Source organism: Lepisosteus platostomus, chromosome 10, assembly GCF_059453375.1.
Source record: "Lepisosteus platostomus isolate fLepPlt1 chromosome 10, fLepPlt1.hap1, whole genome shotgun sequence".
Lineage (NCBI taxonomy): Eukaryota > Metazoa > Chordata > Actinopteri > Semionotiformes > Lepisosteidae > Lepisosteus > Lepisosteus platostomus.
In genome coordinates, this window is record NC_142620.1 from 25499612 (window position 1) to 25513219 (window position 13608).

The following is a 13608-nucleotide window of genomic DNA, read 5'->3' on the forward strand; positions in this document are numbered from 1 at the left end:
TGTTGACTCCGGTTTCACGTTAGTTAAAGACTTCGAAGCTTACAATGTTTAGGGAGAAATGGAATACCGGTGTGTATTTTTCCTTGTGATATTTTAAGCTCTAGTTGAATGATAGGTGTTGCATTTTAAATCATTTTCGGAGCTAGAAATTATGAAACGCCCTGTTAAAAGCAAGGAAGTTTTTATGCCCCGTTGAAGTAAAACAAAATGCCTGACAAAGTATGGCTTGGACAGATTCCAAGTGCTTGTACAAATGTGCTAAAGAAATTATACTTTGAGTATACAGCTTGTCCAAAGTCATCCATTATTAATACTATTAGTAATATCTTCAGTAAAGGCTTTGATGCATAAATATTTCTGATAAAGGTAGGTTGTGTACTTCTGTCCAACTGAGCAATCTTGCTTTCATAATATATACCAACATTTTAATGACTGATGATTAACATGCTGTAATACACAGTTCAAAATTAAAGGCTCAAATGCTGTACATGAGAGGTTAAGCTCCCCCTGGCGGTTTTACAAGGCGACGCCGGATAGTTAGTCACGTGACACACGTGACACACGTGATACCGCGTGATACTGCGTGATACTGTGACACGCCCACCGGGGTATGCCGCGAAATACCTCACCCATTTTGAATGGCTGCATCTGTAAATAGAAGCCCTTTGCAAACAAACCTGATTAAAAAGGATGTGCACCAGTGAAGGAGGTGGTTGTAATTACAGGACTATATTGAACTCTTTAAAACATTTTAAAAAGGCTGGTTCATCATCACATGACCACTGTAGGCAGCAGTGGGTTTCCAGCCTCATCCTCTTCAGTGATCTAGAGAATCCAATTTTTTTCAAGATAGTTTCCTGGCCACAGAGCACTGTGACTCTGAGTTTCCCTTAATTAATTATGTAACACAGGCTGCCCCTGCAGCACTATGGGATAGATATGAGCAGAATATATAAATTTTACTTTTCTTTATTCTGAGTTGCTCTTCTGAAGATAAAGAGAAACATCATAAATTGTGGTATTGATTGTCGAGTTTTCAATAGGGCCCCCATAGGGTTTCAGTTCCCAAATCTTTTCTCAAGGCATCATGAAAAGTTCCACCAGGAAATGGTCATTAACCCATAATGTAGAGTATACAAACTGGATATTCAGGATGATCAGAGGAATGATGCATGGGCAGGCATAAGAAGACCAGATTTAAAGAACAAAAATGTAAAGCATATTCTGCAAAAATAATATCTAATACTAATATAAATATATAATATAAATATAAATCCAGAAAATTTGATCATAATCAGACAATGAAAATGATCAGACGAGAAAATTGATAAGTATTTTGGATTTTATGTTTCCTTGACTGGACAGTACAGTATTCACAAAATCTAAAGGGTTTACTTTTACCTTTTCCAATTTCTTTTTTACTGCTTAATTTTTCTAGGGAGTTTGATTTTCAACAACAAATGTTCCTGGTTGTGCTATTTATAAAAAGGCAAATTTTATAAATATTATTGATTTTGGTAGATGCCTTTATCAAAGCTGAATTCCACTAATGCAGGCTGCCCAATAAAAAGAATGCAACTAATTGTATTAATGGAACAAGTAATAGGTTTATTCCATGCTGAAAAGAGAAGAGAGAAAACACAACGTTCCGGCTGTGAAGCCTTCTTCAGGTGTGAGGGTCAGCTCTCTTTTCAGCATAGAATAAACCTATTACTTGTTCCTTTGCACACTACGCATGCTGACGTAGCTACCAACCTGAACTAATTGTATTCATGTTTTTTTTAAATGAAAAATGAAAAATTTAATTATCAACAAGCTTGAACACCTCCCTTCCACGCAAAGCTTTTAGTTACACTGGATATGAACTTAGTCAAGTGCTGACATACTGTACAATGCTGAAATGGTATAAAAATGTTGGTCTTGACTTCATTTGGGCTTGACTTAGTTAAGTAGTTTATGAACTGTACAGAGGCAGCCATGCATATCAAAACACTTTGCCGCAGTAATCTGACTACACTGTATCACTGTATTTTTTACTTTGATACCGTGAAAAATCTTTCTATCGCTCAGTTGATTTTTGAAAGATGGAGGTGGTGTTTGAATTTCTGATTATTTGTTGTTTATGTATAATATTTATATATTATATACTGTATAATGTTTCTTTGCAGTGTAATTGAAAATGAAACTGATGATAAACCCATCACTAAGAAATGCTTTAGTTTTTAATTTAGTGTGGCACTGAATACATGTAGAAAAAACTACATTTCTAAGCATTCCACAAACACAGTATTCCAATCATAGTGATACATTGGCAGTTAAGTGATGGAATTCTGTACCGTAACAAAAAACAAATAATGTGGATAAAATAAATCAATATGAATAAAAAATGCTGAATTTCTGAGAAACACACGTTTTGTTGTATTTATTGCAGCATTGTGGCAAACATGTGGCTTCTGCTCCTTAAAGAAAATCTCTGCTGTGCATTGTATCTTTACAGGACTGAAAATAAAAATGGAACAGCAGAGCACAGGCACTGAACAGACTAAAAAACTGTTTTTTTCTTAAACTGGTCTATTTAATACATTTCTGTTCTGCATTTCTGTACAAGTCTGGACTATATAAAGGGTTTTTCTTTTATCAAAGAAAGGATGAAGCTAATACTCACACAAAAAGCAGAATTGTAACCTAATTTGAGTTTGTAATATTCTGTTTTATTTGTTCATCTCCAGGTATTCTGCAGGTATTTATGCCTGTGCATAAACAAACAGCTACGGTTACTTAAAATGCAATTAGGTAATATATATTATTTAAATAGAATTTGGGAAAAGTTTGCAAATATTTTTTTTCAACATCTGGTTTTAAAGAAAACAAAACTGGAGGACCATCGAGAAAGAGATGTACATTCAACACACAGGGAACCTTTCATTTTAACAGTTTATTTCACAAAACGGTAACAAATGAGATAAGAGATAAAACAGAGATTCTGTTTTCCTGATGGTTTTTCTAATTTGGTGACAGGGGCTTCAATTAAGGGTGAAACAGACATTTTCAATTTAACACAGAACAAATACATTACATAATCTTCTCACCTCAGCATTTATGGACTTCCATTCCCAAATGTCTGCTCTCCTCAGATAAAAGTTATTGTTAATCCACTAAATCCACTAAATGTGGTAATTTTACTACTATTGTTCATTTTCAGAGGAACAACTATGAACATTTCTATGGAGCCTGCCTTCTTATATTTATTTATATATTTGCTTTTCTTGCAGTGAGTGATAGCTGCTTTCGGAACCTTGCCGAAGACCGGAGTGGAATCAACCTGAAAGAACTTGTTCATGATCCGACTCTGTAAGTAAATTCCGACAAGGATTGAATAAATTCCAAACCTAGAACAGGACAGAAATAATACCCGACCTGTAACCTCCCGCAAGGACAGAATAAAAGCCCAATCTGTAACCTCCCACAACAACAGAAATGACACCCAACCTGTAAGCTCCTATAAGGGCTGAATAAACACTCATCCTCTAACCTCCCACAAGAACAGAATAAAAACCCAACCTGTAACCTTCCACCAGGAAAGAATAAACACCCAATCGTTAGCCTCCCTCAAAGACAGAATAAACACCCAAACAGTAACCTCCCTCAAGGACAGAATAAACATTCAACCTGTAACCTCCAGTAACGTTCTGCAAGGAAAAAATACCTAGCCTGCACTGCTCTTGCATCCAATGCCTGGAATTATATAGCCACTCAGAGAAATGCAATTAACAACACCTAGTCAACGACATAAAATGTGACTCCACACGTATTGAGAAATCTTCTTTGTGAGGAGAAGGTACAGATCCAGGCATTCAAAATGCTCGAAACATCATGTGCCATACTGCAAAGTGTACACTGCGTTATACTGCAGTGGTAACACAAAATATGTTTGTAAAAGTTCCAGATGGTGCAGTGAATGCTTAACGTGGCATGTGGAATAACTCTGGGCTTTCACGCAAACATCCTGAGTTCAAATTCCAGACAATGCCCAGCCCCTTGGAGATAATCTTAATAACATTTAATTTATATATTACATTTACATGTTTATTCATTTTACATATCATAGTATGTTAAATATTAAATTGATATTAAAATAAAAGTAGGACTGTTTCACAAAGCAAGATTACTCATCCAGATATATAAAAAATACTTTATAAGCCTTTGTGAATCCAACATTTTCCTTCAGGATTACATCTGCATTAACAGTCTATGTTTGTCTTTGTACTAATTTAAGAAAACATAATTTTATTTTAGATTTCAATTCTAAAAAATATTCTACACATACTATACTGTAGTATAGGCTTTAAAACCATATGGTACAAAACTGCATTTACTGTATATGTTGTACAGTATATGTATGTGCGGTTAATTACAGCACAGTATGATATAACACAATACTGCGCAGTCCAAAGAAAAATTGGGAGTTGAATTGTTTCTGAGAGAATTGGCCCCAGTGCGATTTTGTATGTGTGTATTTGTATAAAATATTATGAGTACTTAGTGACTAAGGCTCTTGGACAAAAAAATATGTGATCAATTGCAGCATTATCCTCATGACAAACCTAAGTTGAAAGTGATCCTGCAGAAGGAGAAGGTGGGATTGGGCCTCTTTAAATTCTGGAATATACCCACATTTCATCTAAACCTTATCTTGTTGCTTGCAAACTGTTTGGCATTGTCATATTTAAGGCGAGTGTGTTAAGTAGCTATGGCTCAGCCTTTGTTACAGAAATCATGTATTTTTATGCATCGTGTTTTTTATTGCTCTTAAGACTTTTTTGCTATTGCCATTGTTGTTGTTTTTCAGGAAAGGGTGATAGTGGATAAATAGTGTAGAAGATTTTTTATGTGCTTCCCAGCCTTCAAGGGAGAGATGGTGGCATTATTATTTATTTTTAATCTTTATTTATATTATATATATATTATATATTTGTTATAATGGGGAGCCAGTCAGACGAAAAAGAGTTGGGTGCTAGTTTTTAAGGTGAGGCATCATAAGTTAGTGATTGGTTGGAATGTTATCAGGTATAGTTCTGGAACCAACCCTACAGATCCCCCATTGGTTGATCTAACTTTGGGTGATGAACAGTGACCTTGGCACCATGGTCTTGGGAAGAAACAGACTACAGGCTTATGGAGCCCATCTGTACTATATATCATTAGATGGTTCAGCGTTGAATGTACCTTTATGATGTCTCTTTTTAGATGGTCCTATTAGCCTCATTCCTGTACATTAACTCAAAGGCCAAAGCTGCTTGGTCAAGGGAACACAAAGATTATTAGAAATCTTTTGTAACACTTAATTCTTAGTGTAATAATATGTTTTGCCACTACACCCCTTTTCTAATCTAAGCAGAGGCACATACCAGTGCATTACACTGTGAAGGACTGAGGTCAGGGTTGAAAGCCCTTTTGCAGTCTGAAGCCGACTGCTTCCTGTATGTCTGTTGTACCCAATATGTGATGCCTGCTCTGTCAAGATCAAGATCAAGAATTTGGCACATTTGGAGAATTGTTTGGGTCATGATTGGGCAAGCAGTAGGGCACATACAATTTAATCAAACCATGATTTTAAGGACAGTATGATGTGACGCATAATAGATGTTTTGATTATCTTGGTCCCAGCTACTGTCCATTCTCCCATCTCCCGGGGGAAGAAAGGGAATCTCTCAGCTGGGAATCTCTCATACAGGACTCAGACTAACAGTCTCAGATACAAGGTTTGGCAGAATGTTGCTGAAGCTTTTGGCATTTCAATTAAATTTACTTTTTAGTGTCGTCTCTTATCTTTTTTATTAAATGACTCCTATGTGATCTGTCACTCTGTTTCAGTGTAAAATTGCAAGAGTGCTTGCAGAGTATTTAATCTCCCCTGCTGTTCAGGGTATCCTCTCTCCCAGGTTGAGCCATCTTAGGAGCTTTTTAAAACTTTCTCTCAATAGCTGTATTCATTTATTCATGAATCTAGTGCAGGCATCTTGAAAGCATTTGAGACTAATGATTCAGCTTAGTTTGCAAATAAAATTAGAAATGAAAGGTAAGTTAATATGATTAGATGTCTTTGGAAAAATGCTAGTGGTCTCACTAAGAATGTTGGAAACAATGGTTGTAATTTGTGTTATTTTAGGTGCAGGTGTTTTCCGTAATTGTTTTTTTTTTCATAATGTATTAAATCTCAAAAACTGACCCTGAACATTTAAATATTTTGTTTCAAAAGTAGAAAATTGCTGTCAGTATATTATGATGTGTGTCTAAATTAGCTCAAATGGAACATGCTGAAGGAGGAAGTTAAATATTGTAAATGGTAATCTTTTCACTGTACTATGTAAAATATGCTACTTTGACAGAAGTCTGACAGGGCCTTTTGCATCTCTTTTGCAAGTCTTTTCCTTCAATATACAGTATGTTTGTTAGCCCTTGGTATTTCTCAAAAGACATGAATAAAATTGCCAGGGCATTTCCTCTTGCTAGCCGTGTCAAAATCATCATTTAGGTATTAGAGAACTAGCAGATTAATAGCAGTATCATAAACTGTAGATACATGTTTACTTCAGATATACAATACTTTGATTTTATTACAAGGAGGTTTTGATCATGTGGAATTAGGAATTAACTAGAATCTGCATGTACTGTATTTTGCTACAAAGTGCAATCTACAAGATATGTGTAAGTGTTTGAAGTGGGGTGCTTGAAATTGTCAAATGCAAAATGTTATTATTTTATTCTTGTTGTGTTACATTGCTTTCTCTCAGACTTTGAGAGTCATCAGTTTCTTACTCTCAGATGCATTAATGTTCTGCACACAATGACAGAGTCCAAAATTCTGCAAATGATTCTGCCCCATGACTGGATCAAGATGCTTCACCTCCACTTATTCTTTACTTACCCAGAGTTCAGGATTAACCAAAGTTAAAAGTAAAGGTATACTGGATTCTAGCCTGATGCTTTAAGTGGATTTTGTACCAGTTTGTACCAGTACAAGTTTTTGTTAACATGCAAATTGTTACACCACTTAGCTCTGTGAGATTTGAATAACCTTTTGATTTACCATCAGTGCAAACATCATCCCTTCGAGTTCTGGTTTTTGGTGTTTGATTTCAAGTTTCATAGCTCCCTGTGACTACTGCTTTTAAAGTGAACTCTTTGTTCCACTCACTAGAGTATGCAACAGCACCTATGTTTTAGAAACTTTTCAAATTATTGAAATCTTAAATGTTTTCAATTTTATGTTTCAGAGCATGTACGAGGGCATTGATATACTGTATAATGCAGAAATAATATTTAACAGAGCATCTCTTTTACACCTTTTTGTGGGAAAATTGATCAAAAGTGCAAAGACAGTGGCAGATCAATGAGGATTTTGGATAAATGAAACACAAGCAGATTTGGGAAGGAGAGATCAGTGTCAGACAGGCAGGCAGACAGATTTTGCCTTACGTATTTCTACTGATTCAGAATGCATTGTACATGGGGGGATTGGGTTTGCTATTTAGATATCAATAACTAGTACAAGTCATGTGTAGAACCTCCTTTCTGTAAGAGCAAGGTTTCCTAGCTGATATCAGTGAAAGAAGAAACAATCAGTTAAATTTGAACTTGATTTTAGAATCAGTCAACCTTACTTCAAAATTTATTTTTTATTTTTAAATACCAAATTAATTTGACTCACAGTCATTTTAAAGGGATGATGTAAAATTAAGACCTGAAACCTGAAGACCTTCATGTACATCAATAGTTTTTAGCTCTCAATATTTGTGTCATTCCTAGAATTCAAATACATAAAGTGGGAGGCAGGTTACTTTGTTGTTAAATCATTTTACACATTGAAGTTCCTACCCAGTTACATCAGATAGGCTCTATCTCCTAGCTGAGATTCAGTTCAAGATTGTTTTCTCTTGAGTTCCTTTTTTTGCTTTGTAAAACACTTAAGGAAATGAACTAGAGGAATCTCAATAGCTTCCAAGCCAAGCAGTCTGATTGTTGTTCATGAAAACATGGGCACGGATGGTTCTGAGAACCCACACCCAGATGGATCCTCTCAGGCCCTATGATCTCCACCGGCTCTGCTAGACCTTGCTTCATTGTGAAATGCTTCAACCAAAAAGCCTGTTTTTTTTTTTTTCGTGCATTGCTTAACTGTTCATGTGCCATGCTTTCCATTCAAATTCAATTCAAAAGAGACCAGAAGTTCAGTGCCATGTGAAAGCTATTCACAGAGTTAATTGGTGATACATCTAATCTCACAACTAATGTGCTCTCAACTTTCACAGCTTATGCATTTGTACTGACATTGTTATGTGGTCATTGTCAGCACACCTACAAGAGCTGGTTAGTGTGCGTATACAGTCATCTTTTTTACTTTTAATTTATTTTATTTACTGTTTTAGAACACTTTAATAGGTTAATAGAGTGGTTTTATAACAGTTGTATGGTAAGGGCCAAGTGACACATTGCACACCTTTTGAGAAAGCATATTATTGTTTATTAAGGTAGAGGGACTTGAAGAACAATGTAATAAACAGGAGAAAACATTGTTCTGACATATAGCTGCAATATGACTAAGGGAATATCAAGTGCTGATTTAAAGATGAAGTTTCAGAAACATGATATCTCACTGTCTTTTAATTAAGTTATTTTTCTCCCTTTTTATGCTGTAGTTTCTAAGTTTCTAATGTATATGCTTCAATGTACTGTACTGTATATGTGCTTTGAATATTTCCTCTTGAATCATCTATAAAGGTATCTGTGTTCATAACCCTTTTTCTTCATCTAAATTAGATTGTGCAACATGGTGCATGCTCTCTAGTAGTGCCTTTAGAATAAGGATATCAAATAACACTAATAACACAAACACCAACAACTTATCTTTTGTACTGCTTGTAGCAAGCAATGCTGATCATGATATATGCAGAGGGGGTGCCATTTGCAGTGAAGTGGATAGAGAGATAGCAAAGGGTGGAACACAGGGTTCTAAAGCAGTGTAGTGGTTTGATGGGTTTACTGAGACAATTATTAATTGTAGCAGTAATCACGAGGTTGTTCGTTGGGGCTTTTAGAAAATCAATCGTCAGAACAACTAACAACGCACACACACGGGTTCAATACACGAGATACATTTATTAATATAAACTGTGCACCAAACATATACTAGTCTTCCTGGATACGAGCGGCAGACCTTACTGGAGGGTTATCAATATACAAGGTATATAATCTCGAAGAGATGCAAACACAAAGAGATACACAACAGAGAATATATGTCAATATATATCGTTCGGTTACCAAATCGCTAATCAGTGTTATTACCCACTGTTACTCTAAACTCGGAAGTAAATACATTACTCATGAATTAAATTGATAACAACTTGTGTTGAGGTACAATTGAATTCTCGAGACGCAATGTAGAACATGGGGTTTACTTATCCACTGTGTATGGATTTGGAATTTCCCGGCACGAACACCAAACCAGCTGACAGGCTCTGTTGCAGCCTCTGTTCCAGCGGTTGTCCAATGGGCGTTGTGTCGGCGTCCTCTGGCTACCGGCCAACCAGTCGAGGTGCAGCTCGGAGTAGGACGGGCGGAGGAATCTAACTGCGGCACGCAGGGCAGTCGTTGCTCCGAGGGGATCTACCAGCAGTCCGGCTGGCTAGTAGAAAGTCTCTATGCACAGAGTGTGACTGCGAGTCCTCACAAGTCACTCTTTTGCCTGGGAAGAAACTGGTTTGTTCCCGGTCCAGCGCTGCTTCTGAATAAGCTATTCAGGTTGTCGACGAGGGTCCAACTGTAGGCTGCCGTTGATCAAGCGGAGCATTCACGTTGGTAGAATTCTGAGTACGTACGGGATCCTCGGCCTTGCGCTTAGAACAAAGTCCAAGTCCTTTTGCAGACAACAGCAGTTGTCACGTGATTGTCTCTGAGGATGCGCGAAAATGGCCAAGGAGAGCCCAGAACTGAGCTTGCGCTCCCTTTTTGATCAAGACCCAGATGTGTGCTGATTGGTTGAGAGTTTGGCGGGCATTGGAGACCCACGTGGTATTACCACGCCCTGCCAGTCCCTGATTGGTTGGTCAAGGTGAGATATAAGTCACTTACTCTTGACACTTAGGAATGCAGTCCCGATGTCCATTCGGCACTCCTTAGACTGATAGGCGCCAATGGATGACCATTGATCATGATAGCCAGGCTTAGCTAATTGCATCCCCGTCTGGGAGCTTGTTTCTTATCAAAAGAAAACATCTTAAATCAGCCTGCATGAATTCTTTCTCTGTGGCTGCACCACAGAGATGGAGGGTGAGATGTGGCCTCCTTTAGGAGCATATCAACGCTTAATTCTGTCTTATTAACAAGCATTGCCGCTACAGCAGTGAGCAGGGTTTTGTGATGACTGCTCTTTTAACACTTTCTTCTTAATGTGTCACTGAACACATGAAGATACAAATAAGATTTCATTTACAGCTGCTATGAATCCAGGAGTAAAGATGTTATTTAAACACATGCTAGAAGACATGCTGCTAAAATTTCAAATAAAATTGACCTTAAGCTCAGCAATAACAGTTTGGTGTTGTGAGGCAGTTCATGAAGTTTAATTTCCAATCTGTTAACCAAATGCATAATTATGTATTAAGTCTTTTTAAAGAGTTAAAACAGGCTCTACTCAAAAATCTGATTTTGGATGTTGATAAAGCTTTCCCTTTCAAGGAAGGGTTAGTTGCACAATACATGAGTTTGTATCATACCCTCAGTTTGTACTGATTTATTTACTACAGTACCAGATTTGTATGTACTGTAGTATCAAATCCAAGGAAAAATGTGCTACCCGTACTGAATTGTAGACTAGAATTTTGGTCATGTTTCATGTTCTATGTTACCATAATCCTTCATCCTCATCCCCAGTTTCATGCTTGTAGCCCTTTCTCGAAACCTCAATTTGGTGTTAACAATTCACTTCCTCAGACCTTACATTCGTGTTACTGTCCTCATTTCATCCAGAGTATATAGCATTCAAACTCTGAACTCTTGAGTGGCGTAATATGTATGTACAGATCCAACAATTCAGAATGCACGACAGATAATGGGTCTCAAGTGGCACACATTACATGTTCCAATACATGTTTTTAAAATATTCTGTTGCAGAACTGCACTGCTTTGTAAAACCACCAGGTGGCACAATAAATGCATGGCATGTGGAAGTATTTGGGCTGTCACCCAAAAATGCTTGGTTCCGAATCCCGGTCAATGTCCCATACGGATAAACATTTTTCCAATTGTAGAATTTAATTTGTATCCTGTTTAAACTTTTATTAATTTTATACTGTATGTTACCATGTGTTAAATATTAAATGAATATTAAAAAAGATAGTAGGGCTGTTCTACACAAAAAAATACTTAGACGGATATTTTAAAAACAGTTTATTATTAAATTTAAATTAAATTTATTTCACACATATTGTATTGTAGTGACTTTAAAAACCTACGCTATTGTTTCGGCATATCTATGGAGATGACTTCGTGTGATTTGCATGTGAGGCACATCTTTGTTCATGTATTCAATTCAGGTTCCCAACATTTTAAAACAATGGGACACACACTGTGAAGCAAATATGTTCAATTTTAAAGACACCATACCATCTCATAATGATAATGGAGTTGGACCACCTTAAATCACTTAATGTGCTGTATAAAGTAGCATTTGTGCTGCTTTTATCTAGAGATGTACATTAACTGTACATATGCCTTAGATATGCTGCAGTTCTACAGTCCTGAGGTTCAGTGCTTTTTGAGAGATGGTGAATTAGTAAAGCAACCTGATTTATTATAATGCCACTAAGATCAACACAGCACATGTATATTATTTTTCAATGTGAACACTCTAATACTAAACCTGTGAGTAATAGTACACTCAACAAACAACATACATGTAAGACTCACAACTTGCAGAATAAGTTAAATAAAAGCCCTTCTAAAAACAAAGGTTTCACATCTAGATTTGAAAGAGTTCAGAGAAGGTGACTATCTGACATCCTTAGGGAAACCAAGACACTAAAGAAACCTGCTATCAATAAAATATCTGCTTTGCAACATTTCTATACAGTGACAGTGAATACGATACTGTTAAAGCAGTGGTGTTGCACACCTATGAATTAGTCCCTGAGGCATACTTGAGGCATCAAAGGTTTCAAAATTACAAAAAATAATAAATCTGTAAATCAAACCTTTCTTGAGTTTCCACAAGAGAAAGGGGTTCTTTATGAGAAGTTGTGTACTGCTTGCCAAGAAGCCAATTTTGACAAACAGCTAATTTTGTTTGAAGAATTTATAAACTGTCTCCCTGACAGAAGCAGAAAGTTACCTTGTTCTCATAAACAGCTCTGTTAGCAGATGAGTTTGTGTTAACACATAAGAATGTGTTCAAAAATTCTGTTCAACCCTTCTTTCATGGAAATGACAAATACTCAAGAGTTCCAACATCTACCATGACATCCGATCTAATCTCAAGGTCTGCTTCTTTGCACACTAAGGAAAAACAAGAGTGTTTTTACTGCCATAAAACAGGCCATTTGGTTGCTGATTGCCTTATGTTAAAGCATAAACAACAAAATTGCAAAAGTGTCACTTTGATTCAGACATTTTCTTGTGTGTTTGAATGTAATGTAGAATAGTCATCAATGAGGGATATGATCCATCTATGTTGGAGAACTGAAAGCCCTGAAGCTTATAAGATCTTGAGCAATACTGGTGCTTCTCAGGCTTTTATTCTTGCTAACAGTTTGCTTTTTTTAGGCCAGAATTCTTGTTACTCCAGTATGCTTTTACAAGGCATAGTGATAGGGTATGTGAAAGTCACACTACATACTGTGCATTTACAGTTTCATTTTATTACTAGTTTTGTTAAGGTAGAGGTGCCACCTAGTAGTTCAGGTGGGTAGCTGCGCCAGTATGCGCAGGCTGCAAAGGAACAAGTAATAGGTTTATTCCATGCTGAAAAGAGAAGAAAGAAAATATGTTTAGGCTGTGGAGCCTTCTTCAGGTGTGAGAAAGACAGGGCAGTAAGCAAAGGTAATGTAGCAGGAAAACAAAAGCTGGGAGAGAGGAGGAGCGAGAGGTGGGAGCAGGGGACAGAAAGATTGGCCAATCAGGAAGTGTGAAGTCAGGATAGGTGAAGAGAGGTGTGAAATGAAACCTACAATGAATAGAGAGAATTTTAGAAGAAATGTAGTCTGTTGTTGAGAGAAGGGGGAAGGTGTGATCCTAGCTGCAGGGTAATTTTAGTTTCTGTAGTCCTTCTGATGTATTAGTTAGGAAAACCATCTTTGAGAACAGCTTTGATCTCTGCTTTCGTAACTCCAGACAATTTTCTGAAATACACAGTGATGACTTTTGGTATGCAAAATGTTCCAGCCATGTGTCAGCAACTTGTACTGACAGGTGTACAAAAATTGTGAGATATATTTGGATGATGCTGTAGTGTATTCTTCCAGTTGGCCTGAGCTTGTTTGCACTCTGTGTGGTATTTGAGAGACTTCAGAACGTTCCTTTAACAGTCAGCCTAGGCAAGTGTGAAGTAAGACG

At 36.8% G+C, this 13608-nt stretch overlaps 1 protein-coding gene across 11 annotated transcripts in view; it reads left to right on the plus strand.

Moving 5' to 3' along the window:
- The window catches only part of LOC148653629 (gephyrin), a 502682-nt gene that overhangs the window by 149434 nt on the left and 339640 nt on the right, over positions 1-13608 (plus strand). For all 11 annotated transcript variants that reach the window (XM_088648883.1, XM_088648886.1, XM_088648885.1 and 8 more), the window contains exon 2: positions 3273-3351. In XM_088648883.1, coding sequence (XP_088505009.1) covers positions 3273-3351 — 79 coding nt within the window. The remainder of the gene's footprint in view (positions 1-3272; positions 3352-13608) is intronic.